Here is a 23329-nt window from a genome sequence, read left to right as displayed (position 1 = left end):
TGTGCCCACATTGTATGAAGTGATAATTACTTTGGTCAAGGGCAACCAATTTACACATCCCCGCACTGGGAAGGTTTTTCAAATAAAAGAATGTTTTACTTGCGACACATCATATGTAGTTTACCTAATAAAGTGTCCGTGCGGTCTCGGATATGTTGGGGAGACTACCCAGCATATCCAAGACCGCATAGGGAAACACAAATCCACCATCAGATGTAGGATGACTATGTTGCCAATACCTTATCACTTCATACAATGTGGGCACACTGTGTCCCAACTTCGTTTTCAGGTTTTGGAGCACGTTCCCCCATTGAGACGTGGAGGGGACAGGGTTCGAAAACTAAAAAATAAATAGAGAATCCTATTGGATTCATATGCTTGATACCCTTTCCCCACATGGTCTCAATAGGGAATACGAATATCATTGAATTGGAGATATGGGGTCCGTCCTATTTTGTGATTCTTTTGGGCGTGGATGTGTATGTATATCCACACACACATATACTGTGTGCATACATATATATGTATATATGTTTGTATAGTTACCATGATAAACCCTTTTTATTTTTCATATAATGGTTTGAAAATGTCACTGTAATCCTGCTGGTTGTTATAGATATACTCCGATAATGTGTATATATATTTGTATATATATGGACGGTGTATATTATCCATTATATATGGCTATTGTCTAATATTGCTAGTTTACTTATATCCCCTTTTGTTTTCCCTCCTTCCTTCCTTCCTATAGACACGCTGAAGTGTACTTCGGTTTCCATGGAGCTCCGTATCCGGGTTACACTGCTTCACCTCTCCTTTTGTTGCTGCGCATGCGCGCACTTCCGTGTTTCACTGCGCACGCGCACGTTGCGTTCCACCATGCGTTCCTCCATACAGGAAATCCAATTAGTTGGCCCGCCCCTATTAGGCATTTAAACCTCACCGCGGCTCTGTTTCATCCCACTCCACCACTGATCTCCTAAGGCACAGGTAATGTTATAGCGCTCTCAGAGGCTATCGCTATGTTCTTCTATGGGATTTTTTCCTTGTATTCACTTTTGACCGCTGTTTTACTTTATCTTCTAGCTATCCTATTAGCGATAATTGCACCCCACATCCTCACTAGGAATTTCCACTTTTGCCACTTGAGGTAATATAATGCGTTAATTGTTACATTCAGATGCATTCTTTTTGTTACATTTCTATTTGTGGCTTAAAAGTTATACTTTTGTCCCATAGATAAATCACATATGTGAACATTATACCCCGTTATACAAAGTTTTTTTTGGGGAGATCTTGATTAGGTATGTTTCAAGTGCATGTTCCTTTTTGGTGGATTTATGCAATTTTTTCTTTTCTTGTATCCAATATATGGGCTTCTTTTCTAGATGATTCTATGCGAAGTTCAATGATATACTTCACAGGATAAAACAATTTTCCTGTTTCAGGCTGAATTAGGTATATATGATGTTATTTAAATAATTGTTATATGGATATGACTTATAATATCTTATGTATCTATGGTACTGACAATTGCATATGTCTCTATTTTTTTCTTTATTTAGTTTTAAAAAAGGCATTCGCCGAAACGTTAAATAAAATTAAATAAAAATTTCAAGTTCACAAGACTCTTTCAATTTTTGTGTGCCGTGATTATAATTCATGTCTGCTATAACATTTGTGTGAGAAAGAACATCATATTTATATTAAAACATACTGGTCTACTGGCAGGCTACCATGACATACATGATATTCTTAAACTTAATTTAAAGGGAACCTGTCAGGTGCAATATGCACCAGAACCATGAGCAGTTCTGGGTGCATATTTGTGATTCCTGCCTGACAGTCCCTGTATGCACTAGCATAAATAAAGGGCTCTTTAGAAAAAGTATTTCTAAAATCGTTTCTTATATGCTAATGAGGGCAGTGACAAGTTGCAAGGGCGTTATTTCCCTTGGCTGGTCAGTCCACGTAGCATGTTAGCACGCCCCTGTGGGTGTACTATCATGCTAATGAATGTGCAGAGACGCGCACATACCTCACTCTTTATGGCGGCCAGAGGCAGATGGATGCGCACTGCGCATGATCCAGAGTACCCAACACAATTATATGCACAGATTTCTTGGTTTGGTCACGCACACTTACCTCACTGAAGGAGGGAAGCTTTCACCTGGCATTAGTTTAGTGTGCATGATTGGAAGTCCCGGGGAATCCAGATCATGCGCAGTGTGCATCCATCCTTCGCCGGCCGCAATGAAGAGTGAGGTATGTGTGCATCGCTGTGCATTCAATAGCATGTTAGTACACACACAGGGACGTGCTAACAAGCTACGTGGGCTTACGAGCCAAGGAAAGTAACGTCCTTGTGACTAGTCGCTGGCCTCATTAGCATATAAGAAACGATCTTTAGAAATACTTTTTCTAAAGATCCCTTTATCTATGTTAGTGTATACAGGGACTGTTAAGGCAGGGATTAGTAATATACACCCAAAATTGCTCGTGGTTCTGGGTGCATAGTGCACCTGACAGGTTCACTTTAAGTCATTTGAATTGCTGAATTGTGATCATTGAGATATCAATCTTTGACCGCTAAAGAGATACAGTATATGTAGAGACTATTCAGCAAGAAATCTGTGCATAAAATTGTGTTATATTTTAAGGAGGAGGTTCACTTTAACTAAGAATATTTTTTTCTAAATCTTCAATGGTTGTCACCTAAATCACCCATAAATTGTTTCATTGGGTTAAATTAGTTACCTGCCCCAGGCCTGGGTTTTCTGAATTGTACAAGGTCCTCACTTCTACATGTTCTGGAACGAGCCTGGTACCATACTCTGGCATGTCATCCCAGTGCTGAAGAACGTGGAGTGCTTTATGTTCATCATATTCAGACAGCATCTCATCTTCCTCTTTGTTCTTATCTCTTGTGAAAGCCTCTTAAAACCAAACATTAGAAAAGTAAGTACAATATGAGAAGACCATACACATTGCATGGCTGCCGAACAATGCTTTGACTAATTCTTCAGCCAACAGTCATGTCAGCTGTCTCTCCCATACACAAAAGTAGAGATGAGCGGCTCTGTTGAGGATCGTTTCGCCGCCAGCAAACGAGACCAGCTCCATAGGGTTGACCTTGACCTGAACCCTGGATCAAGTCACTGATTGGCAGTTTGAGTCTCTGCCCACATACAGCGTCAGCCAGCCATAAGCAGATCACTTCCGGGGGAGGGTGGACAGGCTTTTTAAAACTTTTTACCAAACACGCCAAGCGACTCGCACAGGGCTGAGCACGAAGTTTACCAGGGCACAGCTTTCCTCATGCGAGTTTTGTTCGCACGTAAAGCATCCAAACCCCAAACTCGAACATTGATTTTTAAATCTTGTTTTTGGTTAAAAAACTGAACCTTAGGTTCACTCATCTCTATACAAGAGTACTTGCTTGGCTGAGGCCTCCTGTGTTCTCTATGATAAAGTCGCTTACTGATATCTCTGCCACTAGCTTATCTCCAGGAGAGCAAAGCAATCCACAGTCCGAAATTGGACATGCCTGATCTTTCCTGAAAATCAGTTGGTCGGCCTCCTCATACACATTAGATATTTGAACAAACCTGTTGATATCAGCAGGTGCGGCCGACATTAATCTAATCAGTGTGAGGGCTTAACCTTTTCCTATCCAATACAGTTTCCTGTTTCGCCCATTGAAAACCTATTAGGTCGTCATCAGTTACATTTATTCCAGCGTTCGGTAGTGAAAACGGAATATGCTCAAACCCATTGGCAGAAGACGACATTCGTTACCACCCATCGGCGTCGACCTCCGTAACCTGGTCATCTTCGTTGCTGACATCGGTAGAAAAAACGCTTTCAACATCATTCAGTTCCGACTCTACAACTTCACTTCCATCGTCCGAATCGCTCTCACTATTACTACTTTCACTAGTATCGATTAAATGCTGCCTTACTTCGTCTGGATTCACGCAACTTCATTTTGCTATATCTTAGCCATTTTCACTTGTAAAACAAGAAGATAAAACTGGGTTGGGTCAAAGGTCGTCAAGAACAGATGCAACCATTGGCTGCCAAAAATATCACTATGCGCAAAGTCCTGCCTGCTATTTTTAGAAAAGGGACTTTCCACTCAGTGGCCTGCTGGAAGGGACTTAGGACAGTAAAATGCGTATGAAATATTGATATCCCCTGCCAGGGGACAAAGGAGGTTAACGGATTATTTTGAATGTCCACACCCCGGGGGGACTCAGGATAGGAAAAGGTTCAATTTGTCTATTCTGTTATTATGGGGTCTGTTTCAGTTATGTGTCAGATTTTAATACAGATGAAAAAGTGAAGAACTCTTTCTTCCATTCTAAAAACTGACATATAAAGGAACCCAGGTAAATCCCATCATAATCAATGGGTTCCCTTTTATTTGCATCAGTTATGCAGCAGATTTGTTTTTTGAGATACATTCCATTTGTTCCTAAAATGGTATAGACACATCCAAGTCCAAATTATTCTGAGGTGGTCAAAAATGACAACATTTCTTGTGGATACAGCTTCAACTCTCATACTTTGGGGAATTTTTTGAGGGCTTTTTAATTTTGAGGAGTGTGTCGTGAAATGATTTTAGCGAGTTTATCAGGCAATTTTGCTGATTTTTCTCCTAAACCATTTTTGCAGCCTTTTGATTGAACAGTGTCTAGCTTGGAGTTTTTTTTTCCATAAGAAACCATTTCAAAGAAGTGATATGCATTTGCCTTTCTACCTCCAAGCATTTTTCAAAATTTCAAGTGAATGAAGAACACTCAAAAGACTGAACATATGACTAGGAAATTGTTTCACAATAGAAATAAGTAGAAAGTCAAGAATCTATTTAGCGATTTTTCAGAGTACTCAAAAAAAATCCTTTATAAAGTTTACTTCAAAGACAAAGTAGAGGAGTTTAGTTTTCCATAACACCCAACCAGTTTGCAATTTCTTTTTTTCACAAAATGGCCTTAGAAAACAAAAGACTGATATTATCTCAATTTTCATGCATTGATATTATTAGATATCATTTTAATATTTCTGGTTTGTAAACCATATCAAACATCGGTGTGCCCGGGTACGCTCAGTGCTCGGCCTAGTGAGAGCCACTTAACTGCAGAAGGGCTCTCACTGGGTGTAAAAAATAATGTTTTCGGATGCTTTGTGTCCCCATTTATTTATGTAGGGTTCCGGGTCGAGTAACAAGTTCAGGTCAAGTCTGGGTCCCGGATCGAACTTTTAACTAAAGTCTGGTTGAACCCGGCAAACCTGAACATACACGGGTCCACTCATCTCTATAAATGAGTCAACTTTTTTGTGGCTCTTAATTGTATTTATAACTTGTAAATGGCATTTAAAGTTATCACATGTAAATATATTTACGTGTGATATGATATATGTATATTTGTAGGGTAAAACAAAAAAAAGTTTGTGACTATTGATGGAACTAGTAACATATAGACACTCCAGCAGCCCTTCTGGTCTTTATAAGTGGCACACATGTAACCACTGGAGCCAGTAGTCTTTGTGGTCATGTGCTAGCTTCTTCTTGACAAAGACGAGGAGGACCACTGGAGTGTCAGCGCTGGATCTGTGGGAGAAGGGAAAAAGAAGAGACTTTTTAATATAAACATTTAATAGCCCATTTCAATTTTTCTCACACATACAAATTCCCATTATCACGACATTAATGATATATTCTATAGGGTGCTTTACATGCTGCAACATCGCTAATGATATATCGTTGGGGTCACGTCGTTAGTGACGCACATCCGGCGCCGTTAGTGACATCGCAGCTTGTGACACCAAGGAGCGACGATCAACGAGCGCAAAAACGTGAAAAATCGTTGCTCGTTGACACATCGCTCCTTTTCCAAATATCATTGCTGCTGCAGGTATGATGTTGTTCGTCGTTCCTGTGGCAGCACACATCGCTATGTGTGACACCGCAGGAACGACGAACATCTCCTTACCTGCGTCCACCAGCAATGAGGAATGAAGGAGGTGGGCGGCATGTTTCGGCCGCTCATCTCCGCCCCTCCTCTGATATTGGACGGCTGCTGTGCGACGTCGCTGTGACGCTGCACGTACCGCCCCCTTAGAAAGGAGGTGGATCGCCGGCCAGAATGACGTCGCAGGGAAGGTAAGTGCGTGTGATGGGTGTAAGTGATGTTGTGCACCACGGGCAGCGATTTGCCCGTGACGCACAATCGACGGGGGCAGGTACGCTCGATAGCGATATCGGTACCTATATCGCAGCATGTAAAATACCCTTAATCCCTGCTTTTGTTGTGTGCTGTATACAGTATGTATATAGTCACCCTATTACAATAGTTGGAAATCATTTTTCATTTTCTTACCTTCAGGAAATGCCTCAGTGGGGACCCTAAAGATCTTGTTATTTACTTTGATCTCCTCTCGTCTATATTCTGGGGCTGGGAGGCCGTGCTTTTTACATAGTGAGCTTAGAATCTGTGAAGGTTTGAAGGCATCTCTCCATTTATTATAACCTTCACTGTAGGATGAAAAAATGTGTTACTTTATACACGCCATGTCATACTTTATGCCTAATGTATTAACTGATATATTTTATTTTGCTCAAAGAATCCTTTTTATATGAAATTTTAATGTGACGTGCCCTTGGTTCCTCTGTATAAGTAATTATTCAGTTGCCTACATTTATGAAATAGCTCTACAATGGATCAAAAATAGGCAAAATAGAGACAAAGGGACCATAAATATAATGATACCATACACCTCAGATAGCTGGATATAGTTTGTTTTCACACTTACACGTCATATTGTAGTGCTAGACCACAGTTTGGCCGGTGATTACTGTAGAAACGGTTTTCTAGATCCAACTTCGTCTCGCCAATCAAATCATCTGACCCAATAAGATCATGGTCAAACACAGAAATTGTCAGCTCTGTTTCTACAGGGAATGAAATGGTCAATTCGAACACTCTGCATGGAGAAAAGAAAAGTAGTAAAAGCTTATCCATAGCCAAATAGAGCAATTTTTTTTTGTAGGCACATGAAAACTAAGTATTTTACATTAGAAATAGAAAATTTAAATTTTAAAGTAAATTCTGATGATAAAAAAAAGTAGCATTTTTCAAAGTGGAAAGTGTTCCTCACTGGTAAGGTGATGCTTGTCAACTGGTGAGGCGCCAGATCCCTGCCATTGTCTAGCAAAAAGCTCAAAATCAGAATGCTGCTAATATGCGGGAGGTTAGAAGGGCTAGCTAGGGAGGGATCTGAAGACTGCTGTTATGGGGGAAGAGTAGGACGAGGGAGAATGCAGTTGTAAGTGGGAGATGTTTCTGCTAATGATGGAGGTGTAGAAAGAGGGGCAGTCCTGCTGCCAGTGCGGCTGCACCATAGTATTTGTTTGGTATCTCTGGAGTGGTATTTTATGCTGCACTGTAGTGTTTGGTGATGGCTTGGAGGTATTTTGCATTGCTGGCTGGGGTTTATATGGGAGCTTCAAGGTTGTATTTGTTTGTTGTTGTAAAGTATTAGTTGGCTGGTAAGACACTGTCATAACTACAGCTTGGCTAGTGGGGCTGGAAAAGGAAATATTTAATGGGAATCTGTCAGCAGTTTTTTGCTATGTAATCCAAGGACAGCATGATGCTGATGTTTAAAGGGACTGTATCGTCTAATTTTTTTATTTTTTTTTGTAGGCCAAATCAGCTACCAATATTATTATAATTGTGTAACAACTATTTTCTTAATGTATTTCAACTTTTAAATATGTAAAATAAAACTTTTATATTAAAAATACTTATAATTGCCAGTAGGGGGAGCTTCTTCCTGTGTACACATCAAAAAGCTATAGTAATCCTTAGTAGAATTACGATAGCTGCAAATTTCGGCAGTCACTAGATGACATGCCTATTCTCCTCCCCTTTTGGGTGTTACACTGCACCCAAAAGGGGAGGAGGTGTATTTCATAGTAATGTGTCGCCATTTTCTGGGTGACTGTATATGAATTATACAGTTCCACCCAGAAGTAAAGAGGAAACACATTTATACAGACTGCGGCCATCAGTCTCCCGTGTGCCGCAGGCCCGCTCCCGTGCGGTCATCCGTCTCCCGTGCGGTCGGCAGTCACGCTCCCGTGCGGTCGGCAGGCCAGCTCCCGTGCGGTCGGCAGGCCCGCTCCCGTGCGGGCGGCAGGCCCGCTCCCGTGCGGGCGGCAGGCCCGCTCCCGTGCGGGAGATGAAGCAGCTGGAAATCAAGTGAACTGTAGAAAAAAATAAAAAAGACCATACTCACCTGTCTGCAGACTCCCAGTGCCATGCCGCTCCCAGCTCCTCTTACGGTACCGCTGCTCAGGCTATGTGCCGGCTCCAAGGCTCGTCCGATGGATGCAGGACCTGGCGGAGGATCACCTGATGCAGTCACCTGACGCATCAGCTGATCGCAAGTCGCGCGGTGACGCCGGCTTTTTATCGCCCGGCTATCAGCTGATGCCGTCAGGAGACTATCAGCTGATCACCGGCAGCTCCTGCAGCGATCGGACAGGAGCCAGCATGTAAGTGTGTAGGGGTTTTTTTTTTCTCCACTGATGCATCAGCTGATTGTATAAACAGCTTTTATACAATCAGCCGATGTGTGATGTGATTCAGGCACTTGAACCTGACATCATCTGATCGGTATGCCTTCCAGCAAACCGATCAGATGATATTGGATCCGGATTGGACGGCGCGGGACCCTTGACCCAGGATTACTGCGGAGGGGGGTTCTTTATTTCAATAAAGATGGAGTCACTAATTGTGTTGTGTTTTATTTCTAATAAAAATATTTTTCTGTGTGTTGTGTTTTATTTTATCTTTACTAGAAGATCATGGTGGCCATCTCTAATATTGGCGTGACACCATGAATTTCGGGCTTAGGGCCAGTTGATAATACACAGCTAGCCCTAACCCCATTATTACCCAGCAAGCCACCCGGCATCAGGGCAGCTGGAAGAGTTGGATACAGCGCCAGAAGATGGCGCTTCTATGAAAGCGCCATTTTCTGGGGTGGCTGCAGACTGCAATACGCAGCGTGGGTGCCCAGAAAGCTTGGGTACTCTGCACTGCATATTCCAATCCCCAGCTGCCTAGTTGTACCTGGCTGGACTCAAAAATTGGGCGAAGCCCACGTCATTTTTTTATTTTAATTATTATTTTAATTATTTCATGAAAGTCATGAAATTTAAAAAAAAGGGCTTCACTATATTTTTGGTTCACAACCGGGTACAAATAGGCAGCTGGGGGTTAGTGGCAGCCCGTACCTGCCTGCTGTACCTGGCTAGCATACAAAAATATGGCAAAGCCCACATAATTTTTTGGGGGGCAAAAAACTACTGCATACAGTCCTGGAAGGAGGATGCTGAGCCTTGTAGTTCTACAGCTGCTATCTGTTCTCCTGCATACACTATTGGATGGAGTATGCTGAGCCTTGTAGTTCTGCAGCTGTCTGCTCTCCTGCATACACTAGTGGAGAATGAAGAACATATTGAAGAAGGAAATGTCAGACCTTTTATCTTTTTTTATTTTTTAAACAATCTTTAATGGCATTGTTCAATGATAAAAACGCAGCAAAAAAACGCGGTAAAAAATCATGCATTGTTGCTGCGTTTTTTTACAACAGGTGCTTTTTTTGTACGTTTGTATGGTGGCTCAGTAGTTGGCACTGTACGGTGGCTCAGTAGTTGGCACAGTACGGTGGCTCAGTAGTTGGCACAGTACGGTGGCTCAGTAGTTAGCACTGTATTGTGGCTCTGTAGATGGCACTGTACGGTGGCTCAGTAGTTGGCACTGTACGATGGCTCAGTAGTTAGCACTGTACGATGGCTCAGTAGTTGGCACTGTACCGTGGCTCAGTAGTTGGCACTGTACCGTGGCTCAGTAGTTGGCACTGTACCGTGCCTCAGTAGTTGGCACTTTATGGTGGCTCAGTAGTTGTCTCTCTAGTTGGCACAGTACGGTGGCTCAGTAGTTGGCACTGTACGGTGGCTCAGTAATTGTCTCACAGGAGAGGATTAGATACACGGCTCAGCAGACAGTATCACAGGAGAGGATTAGATACACAGCTCAGCAGACAGAATCACACAGGGGAGGATTAGCTACACAGCTCAGCAGACAGTATCACACAGGAGAGGATTAGATACACAGCTCAGCACACAGTATCACACAGGAGGGGATTAGATACACAGCTCAGCACACAGTATCACACAGATGATTAGATACACGGCTCAGCAGACAGTATCACAGGAGAGGATTAGATACACAGCTCAGCAGACAGTATCACACAGGGGTGGATTAGATACACAGCTCAGCAGACAGTATCACACAGGAGAGGATTAGATACACAGCTCAGCACACAGTATCACACAGGAGAGGATTAGATACACAGCTCAGCAGACAGTATCACACAGGAGAGGATTAGATACACAGCTCAGCAGACAGTATCACACAGGAAAGGATTAGATACACAGCTCAGCACACAGTATCACACAGGAGAGGATTAGATACACAGCTCAGCAGACAGTATCACAGGAGAGGATTAGATACACAGCTCAGCACACAGTATCACATAGGGGAGGATTAGATACACAGCTCAGCATACAGTATCACACAGGAGAGGATTAGATACACAGCTCAGCAGACAGTATCACACAGGAGAGGATTAGATACACAGCTCAGCACACGGTATCACACAGGGGAGGATTAGATACACAGCTCAGCACACAGTATCACACAGATGATTAGATACACGGCTCAGCAGACAGTATCACAGGAGAGGATTAGATACACAGCTCAGCAGACAGTATCACACAGGAGAGGATTAGATACACAGCTCAGCACACAGTATCACACAGGGGAGGATTAGATACACAGCTCAGCACACAGTATCACACAGATGATTAGATACACGGCTCAGCAGACAGTATCACAGGAGAGGATTAGATACACAGCTCAGCACACAGTATCACATAGGGGAGGATTAGATACACAGCTCAGCACACAGTATCACACAGGAGAGGATTAGATACACAGCTCAGCAGACAGTATCACACAGGGGAGGATTAGATACACAGCTCAGCAGACAGTATCACACAGGAGAGGATTAGATACACAGCTCAGCACACAGTATCACACAGGAGAGGATTAGATACACAGCTCAGCAGACAGTATCACAGAGGAGAGGATTAGATACACAGCTCAGCACACGGTATCACACAGGGGAGGATTAGATACACAGCTCAGCACACAGTATCACACAGATGATTAGATACACGGCTCAGCAGACAGTATCACATGAGAGGATTAGATACACAGCTCAGCACACAGTATCACACAGGGGAGGATTAGATACACAGCTCAGCAGACAGTATCACCAGTACACACAGGGTAGCAAGCGGAAGGGTTGACACACACACACACACACACACATACACACACACGAACGTGGACGGGGCTGAGGACAGCTGGGGGAGGGAGGGGGTTTCATTACAGACGGTAACGGCAGGGGGCTGGTGAGAGCACAGGGAGGACACACACACCGGCGGCCGCCAGAACGGGGCTGGGGACAGCGGAGGGACGTGATTTAATAACACGGTAACGGCAGGGGGCTGGTGAGAGCAGAGGGAGGGCACACACACCAGCGGCCGCCAGAACGGGGCTGGGGACAGCAGAGGGACGTGATTTAATAACAGACGGTAACGGCAGGGGGTGGGGACTGGTGAGAACAGAGGGAGGGAGGGTTTGTATGATCGGTAACGGGGGGAGTAGAGGCGTACCGGACTTACATCCCGGCGGTTGACAGGTGTAAAGTGGCGCAAAGAGCGTGGATTGAATCTCCACAAAAATGGCGCTGAAATCTGCCCTTTGCTGTGATATGGACAGCCCAGGGGGCGCGTACAGATCACAGCACACACCCACTGTAACGTTAAACATAGGGTCGGATGGCGACCACTATTCTCTATGCACAGGGGCTGCCATAAAGGAGTGTGTAACTGTCGTTACTCACACAGCAAATCCAACATGGCCCCCAGTGCATAAAGTAAAATTAGAATTACATAAAAACTAAATAAGCTATGAATTTCATTTTGAATTAGAAATACTTCATTTCAGAATCACTTATTTTAATAAAAAAATGCGATACAGTCCCTTTAAAACACAGAATTCAACAATGTATCACATGTCAAGCTGTGTGCTATTGTTGACTTAAACTGAAGGTTTTATCACCTGGTTATTATCATTACTCTGACTAGTTAGCACCTAGTCTATAGATAGTGAGCTGCTTATAACAGGAGGGGGCGTGGTCGTATGAATCCCTAGTTAGCACCTAGGGATTCATACGACCATGCCCCCTCCTGTGATAAGCAGCTATCTATCTATAGACATTGTATATAGCGACAGCTTAAAAACAAACAAACAAGAGCTTCCAGCATCCCCAAATTCTTTAAAACATACCTTTTATTTGGTGATTAAAAGCATGAGTAAAAATCACATCAAACCTGTTCCCACCTACTTGGTTTCTCATTGGGTTTTTTATGCCTAATAATATAAATATTCAAACCTATGTTCAGACTATTGTCTGTTCTATGCAGTGATGTGATTTTTACTCATGCTTTTAATCACCAAATAAAAAGGTATGTTTTAAAGAATTTGCAAAAGGCTGAATGCTTTTATTTGTTCTCAAGCTGTATCCATTCACCCAAGAACTGGCCTGCAGTTCTGCTCATCTGCATCCAATTATCACTTACATGTGAGCTGTTTGGTAGAAGAGCTGTTTGCCATTCTATAGAGAGAGCCTGGTGTGGGTATGGTTAGCTTTCTCAACTCTGCTGCATTACTAAATCTACAAATGGTGATTGTCATAACTACTGGATCCAGGAAACTAAGTGATATATTGTTGGATTCAGGATCTATTTTCCTACATTGTGCTGCTCTGAGATGAGGGAGAAAACACCTGCTGACAAATTCCCTTCAAGAAGACCTGATATAATGTCAAAATTTTGATCATCATACTATACTTAATTCACCTATCCTAAATGATTCTTTATGATTTGTTATATTTGACCAGACAGCAAACAATGTATTTGTGATTATGGCAAAGCTCAACCCTACTATCTATTATTGCTATAGGAGACATCATAGAGAAATAAGTTTTTTCTTATTCCTGATGCTGAATTCGGTAAACAACTTTGCACCACCTATTTTCTGATGTTTGTTGTGTCCCTCGTGTAAACACTGGATTCATATTTTAAAGCCCCATTTCAGTACTTTTTCAAAATTTTACTGCTAGAATGGTGATTTTAAAAATAAAACCCTTTGCACCCTTTTAATTGGGGTTTACACGCTGCGAAGTCGAGCGCGATAGCACCCGCCCCCATCGTACGGCCAATATGTGGTGATCGCTGCCGTAGCGAACATTATCAATACGGCAGCGTCACACGCACATACCTGCCCTGCGACGTCACTCTGGCCGGCGAACCGCCTCCTTTCCAAGGGGGCGGGTCGTGCAGCGTCACAGCGACGTCACACGGCAGCCTTCCAATAGAAGCAGAGGAGCGGAGATGAGGGGGACGTAAACATCCTGCCCACCTCCTTCCTTCCGCATTGCCGGTGGAGGCAGGTAAGGAGATGTTCGTCGCTCCTGCGGTGTCACACATAGCGATGTGTGCTGCCACAGGAACGAGGAACAACATCGCTAAAAAGCAGGACGACCTCTCCGCGGCAAACGATTTTGCCCTCTTTTGCGATCGTTTCAGATCGCTCTTAAGTTTTACACACTGCGATCTCGTTGACGCCGGATGTGCATCACAAACACCGTGACCCCGACGATAAATCATTAACGATATCGTAGCGTGTAAAGCCTGCTTTAGTCTCATACCCACCTTCGAGTGTCTTCCTTGTACCACTCCTATCCGTCTCTGTCAGTTTGTAACCCGCCAGCTGCTCCAGTGTTTTATGGAGCACGCCAGAGGTCACTCTTCAAAACAGGTCTATGAGAGCCTCATTCTGTCTTTCCTAGACTTGCATTGAACGCTTGTAACGTTACCTCTGACTTTTAGCTAGTACGAAGTTGCGCTGCAGGACCGAAGCAACGACGATAAAAGGTGCAGAAGCCGGAGGGTGAGTATATCACTAGGGGCAGTGGCTTTAGATTAAAAGCACAACTCCAGTGCAGAAAAAAAAACAAAAAACAAAATGTTGTAAATGTGCTTTAAGCATTTAATGAATGTATCAATGACAAGTTGTCTCAGATCTTATTAAACTTGAATATTAACCTTTTCCTATCCTGAGTCCCCCTGGGGGACATTCCAAAAATTCCTAGGTTCATTTGTCCCCTAGCAGGGGCCATCAATAATTCATACGCATTTTACTGTCCACAGTCCCTTCAAACGGGCCACTGAGTGGAAAGTCTCTTTTCTAAGATAGCAGGCAGGATTTCGCGCATGGTGCTATTTTTTGGCAGCCAATGGTTGCATCTGTGGGCAGAACAGGAAATTTTATTGGACAGGAAAAAGTTAAATTTCCCAGAGGAGCATTGCAGGCATTTAAGTCTCCTCATACTGGCATGCCAGACCTGGTATGTCACTCTCTACAAGTGAAACCTCACCCCTTTTGTGAGGTAAATCCGGAGATATGACGATAAATCATGATATTCAAGTATGTCAGGAAGCCCTCTCCTGGTGTCACCCCCCCCCCTTTCCTTCACACAACTGGTTTAGCAACAAACTCCATGGCCATGTCCTGTGATATGGAAATTAGGTGGCTTTAGGACAAAGGACACAGGATGACTCCCTGCCGTCACCCTGTAACAAGAGTTGTATCTCATTAGCAAGGCTATGGAAATAGCCAGACAGAACGACTCCAGTAAAAAATGGTTCATATCTCGCAAGCCATATTTCCGATAAATATGGCAACCATAAAAATGGTTTCTCCGCATGTGGACGATGCCGGCACCCCCTTTTTATGGGAGCAGGACATTGGGAAATGCCCCAGGCGTGATATCAGCCAATGGGGAACTGGCAGACAGGTCATGAGTCCCCTCGTTCTGTAGCTAAATTCATAACTGTCACAATGAGAGCATTGGCGTCCGCCTACGACGCTCCCAGGCAAAGTTATGGCCAATATCCCCTTTGCTGGATAATTCTGATCCATGCAGGGGGAGTGGCAGTGCTCCCTGTGAGGTCACGAAGGTAGGAGGGGACCTGGATCTGCCCAGGTTGATAACCCTACTTCGGCCATTTTCCAGCGTTCTTTCGCTGGGGGTCACGTGCAGGAAACATCTGCGGGAGTTCCTAGAAACCTGGTCTACAGTGCCCCCCTGTGGCCAGACGCACAAGGTAACTGATTGAACTGTGTATGCCTGTTTGTAACCCATGCTTTGATTGTAACTGTACTCTGACATATGTATATTCTGTAGATTCCCTATTGTATATATTGTAGTTCTAGTGTGCTTTAGGCTGATTAAAGTATATAATTAATCTTGAGCTGTTCTGTTATCTCGATCTCGAATCCCACGTCTGTGTGTTCGGCTAATAGTTACCGTGAAGCGGTTGGTGGCAGCGAGTTGTGCCAAGGATTATTGTGGGGAGGCCAGTGAGATTCGGGAAGATATTATCTATTCCGCCCGCGGAGGTCGGGGGAATATATACCCTACTCTCACCGGGGACCCTTCAATAATCGGCATAAGTAGTATAGCGGCCTCCTTGCTTATTGTCGGGCAATTCCATAATTGGCCTGACTATAAGAGGGGCGCTAGAGAGCGCGTCACGTGCTCTGTCTGTCGGTCGGGAGGTATAAAGGAGGGGTGACCCCCCACTTGTTACACCCCGATTGTGACGTACTGGTAGCCAGCGCGGGGGATTTCTGAGTGACCCCCCCGGTGGTTTGTGACATATTGGTGGCAAGCGGTGGGATCGAGATAATAGTGTGTGTGAGTGTGAGACCCATACTCCCAGACACTAAAGACTGCCTGCAGCAGCTGTGGCTGCTGGGGTCTTCAGACTAGCTCAACACTAGAGTGTCAGAGTGCAGATACTGTAAGGTGTGTGGAGGCATCAGGTGTCAGTTCTGTGTCAGTGACCAAAAGTCTGCAAGAATGGCTGAGAGCACCAGGAGCAAAGCCAAAGGAATGGCCGATGCTCAGGCCAGAGACGATGAGGAGGTTGTCCACGAGTCCTCCAGGAGCTCGACGCCAGAAAACAGCTCTGCAGAGGACATTGCACAACCGGGCACTGCTGGACAAGATGAGGAGCAGCTCGCCCAAGGGTCCTCAACGAGCCAGACGCCAGCCCTCCGCTCTGCAATGGACAGTGAAGCACCAGGCTCCGCAGCGGGCCGCAGATCACCACGTGCCATTCCACCGAGCCTGGGAGGCTCGGATAGCCTTCTTCAAATGGCTATGGCCCTACGCCAGGCTGGAGACCGGGAGGGCTACAAGGAACTCATGGCCGAGCGTGAGCGGCAAGCAGCGCGTGAAGAGCGCCAGGCAGAGCGTAACTACCAGCTGCAGCTAGCTCAGCTCCGGCCCTCATCAGCCACCCGTGACCTTCCAGACACCAAACTTCCAAAGGTCCGTGTTGAGGACTTCCCAGTGCTGGAGAAGGATGGAGACTTGGACTCTTTCTTGACTGCTTTTGAACGGACTTGCTTGCAGCACCATCTGAACAAGGACCAGTGGGCCAAATACCTGACCCCCCGTTTAAGGGGTAAGGCCCTGGATGTCCTTGGGGACTTGCCTGCTGAGGCAGATCAGGGCTACGACACCATCAAGCGGGCCCTGATCCAACAGTACAACCTCACCCCGGAGTCCTACCGCAAGAAGTTCCGGAGCCTACAGAAGGGACCAAAGGACTCCTGGGCTGACCACCGGCGGGCACTTGCCCGAGCTGCCGACCACTGGACCCAAGGCCTGCAGCTTTCCACCGGACCGGAGATCCTGGACTTGTTCATCACGGAGCAACTCTTGTGGAACTGCCCTGAGGATCTCCGCCAGTTCATCCGAGACCAGAAGCCAAAGGGGTCCACGGCTACAGCTGCCCTTGCCGATGACTACACCAACAACCGGGCCCCTGAGGCCAGGAGAGCGGCCACCAGCAGCACCTGGAGAGGGGGTAAGATGAATTCTGCGACTGCCCCACCTGCCCCTAGACTGCAGGGGGTGTCCCCCTCAACTCCCCTCTCCAGGCCCGTGGCGGAACCAAGACGGTGCCACCAGTGCAACCTACCTGGACACTTCAAGGCCATGTGCCCTCAGCGTCCCAAGGCCCCGGCTCCGTCCCCGTCCCAAGGGCCGCCCAAGGTGTATTGTGTGGGTGGGGGTGGTGGTAGGTCCCTGGACAGCTTCCAACCTGTCACCGTCGGCCAGTCTGTGACCATAGGACTGCGAGACAGCGCCTCGGAGGTGACTCTGGTGCGGCCTGAGATGGTGTCCCCCCAAGACTTGATCCCCAGAAAAACCCTCGCTGTCTCCGGGATTGGAGGCATTGACCCGGCGCTGCCTGTTGCTGACATTTATGTGGACTGGGGCGCAGGGCGGGGGGTGAGGGAGGTGGGGGTAACTGATCGGATCCCTGCAAACGTGCTACTTGGGACAGATTTGGGGCAGATAACATCCCAGTTTGGGCCCCAACCAAGGGCGGAACCTTCAGCCCGTACTGACATGACTCCTAACAATGTTAATGTGTTATCTATGAATGATGTAAGGGAGGAGGGAGTGAACTCTGATATTTCTGCTTGCATAGACACCATAGACACACACTCAGCTGCAGCTGTGACAGGGGAGGGGGTCAGAGAAAGGTGTGACAATGCCTCTACAAGTAACCAGCCTGTGAGCTGGGATCTGTTGCCCTCTGCAGGGATAAGCAGAGAGCAGGGTGCTGCAGGGGGAGGACCAGTGTGTGGGGTGGGGGCTACCACAGCAAATGTGGGGTCCCCAGAGATTTCACAGCGGGGTTCTGTTGCTGCAGGAGGGGAACAGGCAGGTGAGATTGGGGCCGGTCCAGGAGCGGAAGTGCTCCCAGGTAAGATCTCGGTGCATGGTTCCCCCACAACCGGGGTGTCAGGAAGCCAGGTAGGTCTGCCTGAACCGGCGACTTGGTCAGGAACGGAGGAGGAGCAGGCACGACCCACGGTCGCAGCGGCTGTGGCCGCTGTCACCCGCAGTGGGAGTGCTGGAAGCCAAGGGGCCTCCCGGAGGTCCGATAGCTCTTCCCCTTCTGACCAAGTGGCAGCCGAGTCAGGTGGAGGCCAGGACACAGGTCCCGGGGTACTGACTGAAGATGTGACAGTCTCGTCGATTCTGGCCACATCTAGTCAGGAGTTTCAGGCAGCGTTAGAAGCTGACGACAGCCTGAAAGCTCTAAAGGAGCAGGCGGCACAGCCTCCCTCGGACTCGGACCCGGAGCGAGTGGTCTGGGACCAAGGACGGCTGTACCGGGCCACGGTCCAGCAGGGTTCACCGGAGGCGTGGCCCAGGGACCGACAGTTGGTGGTACCCTATCCGTTCCGGACGGAGTTGTTGCGGATCGCCCATGAGATTCCGATGGCCGGACACCTAGGGATCGCTAAGACCAAGGCCAGGTTAAACCAGCATTTCTACTGGCCAAAAATGGGGGCCGATGTGGCTGCCTACTGCCGTTCGTGTGAAACCTGTCAGAGAGTGGGGAAGGCGGGGCCACGCCCCAAAGCCCCACTGGTATCTCTGCCAATCATCGATGAGCCTTTCAGGAGGGTGGCTGTGGATCTGGTCGGCCCGCTGGCCATCCCCAGCAGCTCCGGGAAACGCTTCATACTGACGGTAGTGGACTATGCCACCCGGTACCCAGAAGCAGTGGCCTTGTCGTCCATTCGGGCTGACAAGGTGGCCACCGCATTGCTGGAGATTTTCTCCCGAGTGGGTTTTCCCCAGGAAATGCTCACTGACCGGGGGACCCAATTCATGTCCCAGCTGATGGAGACCCTCTGTAAGCAAGTCCAGGTGCGACATCTGGTGGCCAGCCCGTACCATCCACAGACTAATGGCCTGTGCGAGCGGTTCAATGGCACCTTAAAGCAGATGCTTAAGATGTTGGTCGACTCCCATGGGCGTGACTGGGAGCGGTATCTCCCACACCTGTTATTTGCTTACCGGGAGGTTCCACAGGCCTCAACAGGATTCTCACCGTTTGAGCTCCTGTACGGGCGACGTGTGCGGGGCCCCCTGGCTCTGGTGAAAGAGGCTTGGGAAGGGGATTTGGCCACCCCTGGAGTGTCGGTTATCGAGTATGTCATGCGCTTCCGGGACAAAATGCAGGCCTTGACGCAACTGGTACACGACAATATGGCTCAAGCCCAGGCCGATCAGAAGCGTTGGTACGACCAGAACGCTTGTGAGAGGACCTACCAAGTGGGTCAAAAGGTGTGGGTACTGGTCCCCGTACCACAGGACAAGCTTCAGGCAGCCTGGGAAGGCCCATACCTCGTGTACCAGCAGCTCAACCCTGTGACGTACCTGGTCACCCTGGACCCTGCCCGTGGAAGGCGGAAGCCCTTCCATGTGAACATGACGAAGGCACATCATGAGCGGGAGGCATGTGCGCTCCCCGTGTGCAACCTGCCCGAGGAGGGAGAAGCGGAAACCCTCTTGGATATGCTAGCCCAGGTTAGGGCAGGCGGATCCATTGAGGATGTGGAGGTTGGCCACCAGCTCTTGGAGGACCAACGGTCCCAGCTGTGGGCCACCCTACACCCCTTCCGGGGGTTGTTTACCAACCAGCCCGGAAGGACTGACTTGGCTGTCCATCACGTGGACACTGGGGATCATCCCCCGATCCGGCGTTCAGCATATCGGGTCTCCCTGGAGGTGCAGCAACACATGCGCCAGGAGATTGACGAGATGCTGAAGCTGGGGGTGATCCAGGCATCCAACAGCGCTTGGGCCTCGCCTGTAGTCCTCGTCCCTAAGAAGGACCGAACCACTCGGTTCTGCGTGGACTACAGGGGGCTCAATGCGGTCACGGTCGCCGATGCGTACCCAATGCCACGCATCGATGACCTGCTCGATCAGTTGGCCGGGGCTCAGTACCTGACCATCATGGATCTGAGCCGGGGATATTGGCAGATCCCCCTGACTCGCAAGGCCAGGGAACGCTCTGCCTTTATTACCCCATTTGGACTGTACGAGTCCACGGTGATGCCATTCGGGATGAGGAATGCCCCTGCCACTTTCCAGCGGATGGTCAACACCCTGCTCAAGGGACTTGAAGGGTACGCGGCCGCGTACCTGGATGACATTGCCGTCTTCAGTCCCACCTGGGAGGACCACCTAGAGCATCTAGCACAGGTGCTCAGGCGGATCCACCGGGCAGGTTTGACCATCAAGCCGGGAAAGTGTCAGCTGGCCATGAGCGAGGTCCAGTACCTCGGTCACCGGGTAGGTGGGAGAACACTGAAGCCCGAGCCTGAGAAAGTGGAAGCCATCGCATCCTGGCCCACCCCCAGGACCAAGAAGCAGGTGATGTCCTTCTTGGGGACCGCTGGGTACTATAGGAGGTTTGTTCCATGCTATAGTAGCCTGGCAAAGCCCTTGACGGACCTCACCAAGAAGAAGCTGCCCTCTGCAGTCGATTGGACAATGGACTGCGAGACAGCCTTCCGGGCCCTAAAGGACGCCCTGTCCAGCCCGCCCGTGCTACAGGCAGCCGACTTCACGCGGCCGTTTGTAGTACAGACCGACGCCAGTGACTTCGGCCTCGGTGCGGTGCTCAGCCAGGTGGACTCTGCGAGCCAAGAGCACCCAGTCTTGTACCTGAGCAGGAAGCTGTTACCAAGGGAAGTTGCCTATTCCACGATGGAGAAGGAGTGCCTGGCCATAGTGTGGGCCCTGCAGCGTCTGCAACCCTATCTATACGGGCGCCACTTCATCGTGGAGACGGACCACAATCCCCTCAGCTGGTTGCACACCGTCTCTGGGACGAATGGGCGATTGTTGCGATGGAGCCTTGCGCTCCAGCAATACAACTTCACCATTCGCCACAAAAGGGGCCGTGACCACGGTAACGCAGACGGGCTGTCCCGACAAGGAGAGGTCGCGGACGGGCGCACGGGGGAACACCGGAGTGTGCTGCCCCCTAGCGCCCTCAAAAGGGGGGAGGTGTGAGGTAAATCCGGAGATATGACGATAAATCATGATATTCAAGTATGTCAGGAAGCCCTCTCCTGGTGTCACCCCCCCCCCCTTTCCTTCACACAACTGGTTTAGCAACAAACTCCATGGCCATGTCCTGTGATATGGAAATTAGGTGGCTTTAGGACAAAGGACACAGGATGACTCCCTGCCGTCACCCTGTAACAAGAGTTGTATCTCATTAGCAAGGCTATGGAAATAGCCAGACAGAACGACTCCAGTAAAAAATGGTTCATATCTCGCAAGCCATATTTCCGATAAATATGGCAACCATAAAAATGGTTTCTCCGCATGTGGACGATGCCGGCACCCCCTTTTTATGGGAGCAGGACATTGGGAAATGCCCCAGGCGTGATATCAGCCAATGGGGAACTGGCAGACAGGTCATGAGTCCCCTCGTTCTGTAGCTAAATTCATAACTGTCACAATGAGAGCATTGGCGTCCGCCTACGACGCTCCCAGGCAAAGTTATGGCCAATATCCCCTTTGCTGGATAATTCTGATCCATGCAGGGGGAGTGGCAGTGCTCCCTGTGAGGTCACGAAGGTAGGAGGGGACCTGGATCTGCCCAGGTTGATAACCCTACTTCGGCCATTTTCCAGCGTTCTTTCGCTGGGGGTCACGTGCAGGAAACATCTGCGGGAGTTCCTAGAAACCTGGTCTACAGTGCCCCCCTGTGGCCAGACGCACAAGGTAACTGATTGAACTGTGTATGCCTGTTTGTAACCCATGCTTTGATTGTAACTGTACTCTGACATATGTATATTCTGTAGATTCCCTATTGTATATATTGTAGTTCTAGTGTGCTTTAGGCTGATTAAAGTATATAATTAATCTTGAGCTGTTCTGTTATCTCGATCTCGAATCCCACGTCTGTGTGTTCGGCTAATAGTTACCGTGAAGCGGTTGGTGGCAGCGAGTTGTGCCAAGGATTATTGTGGGGAGGCCAGTGAGATTCGGGAAGATATTATCTATTCCGCCCGCGGAGGTCGGGGGAATATATACCCTACTCTCACCGGGGACCCTTCAATAATCGGCATAAGTAGTATAGCGGCCTCCTTGCTTATTGTCGGGCAATTCCATAATTGGCCTGACTATAAGAGGGGCGCTAGAGAGCGCGTCACGTGCTCTGTCTGTCGGTCGGGAGGTATAAAGGAGGGGTGACCCCCCACTTGTTACACCCCGATTGTGACGTACTGGTAGCCAGCGCGGGGGATTTCTGAGTGACCCCCCCGGTGGTTTGTGACACCTTTGATTACATATCATAGCAAATTAAATCTTATGTGCTAATGCATTTGAGAATCATTCTCCTGAACTGCATTTCTTATACCTCCTATTAAGTGTTACTTACTCTCCAAACACGGGGTTTAGCTGCTTGGGAATATATCTCTCTTTGCTGTCCATCGTTTGTTCTCCCACTTTAACTACCACATATGGATCTGACTTTCCGTTTGGATCAGCTGGGGCTAAATTTGTTCCCTATAATGAAACAATTAATGGGTTTTACACATTTATAGATTTTATCCAGAAGCCTGTGACAATATGATCAAAAAAAAAGTTTTTGTTACTATAGTTCAAAATAGAGACTATGGGTCAAATCTGGAAAGACATCCAAGAAAATAAACTGCAGAGTAAGGTGGAATAACACCAGGTCAAAACACAGAGCATACATAAGTGCAGCAGATCAGAAGTACAATATCATAATTGGCAAGTGGCGGATGTACCATGGCTTTTAAATAGGGTACTGTGTGCCCCTATTGTCCATCAACCCAACCCTGCCATGTTCCATTAATAAGCAAAACAAGAATGCTGCGAAGACACCACCACATGTTTCTCAACGCTGGCAGGAAACTAGCCAGGTCTTTCACTGGGAAGGAACAACCATGGGAAGGGCAGTCTCCAGTCAAGGAAACCACCTAAACTAAAACATGGTATCCATCCACAGACAGCTGTTTTGGGGTATTTGCCCCTCATCAGTGTGGAGAAGGAAACTGGCTAGTGGGAGCAATGCCTAGTATAGGACTCTCCCCGAGGTCAACCATCCTTACCTATGTTCCATGAATGAGACTTAGCAATATTTTTTCTGTCGAAACGCATTGGATCATATGTCTTGTTTCTGTCGGATGCC

The 23329-nt window shown here is 47.6% G+C and overlaps 1 protein-coding gene across 1 annotated transcript in view; it reads right to left on the bottom strand.

The window, feature by feature from the left end:
• Positions 1-23329, bottom strand: part of LOC142311455 (fer-1-like protein 4) — a 239263-nt gene that overhangs the window by 44235 nt on the left and 171699 nt on the right. The window contains exons 36-39 of the mRNA XM_075349905.1: positions 22553-22680; positions 6817-6987; positions 6384-6538; positions 2758-2936 (exon numbers count right to left, since the gene is read on the bottom strand). Coding sequence (XP_075206020.1) covers positions 2758-2936; positions 6384-6538; positions 6817-6987; positions 22553-22680 — 633 coding nt within the window. The remainder of the gene's footprint in view (positions 1-2757; positions 2937-6383; positions 6539-6816; positions 6988-22552; positions 22681-23329) is intronic.

The sequence above is a fragment of the Anomaloglossus baeobatrachus genome, chromosome 5 (assembly GCF_048569485.1).
Source record: "Anomaloglossus baeobatrachus isolate aAnoBae1 chromosome 5, aAnoBae1.hap1, whole genome shotgun sequence".
In the NCBI taxonomy this organism is placed as follows: Eukaryota; Metazoa; Chordata; class Amphibia; order Anura; family Aromobatidae; genus Anomaloglossus; species Anomaloglossus baeobatrachus.
This window is presented reverse-complemented; position numbering and strand designations above follow the sequence as displayed.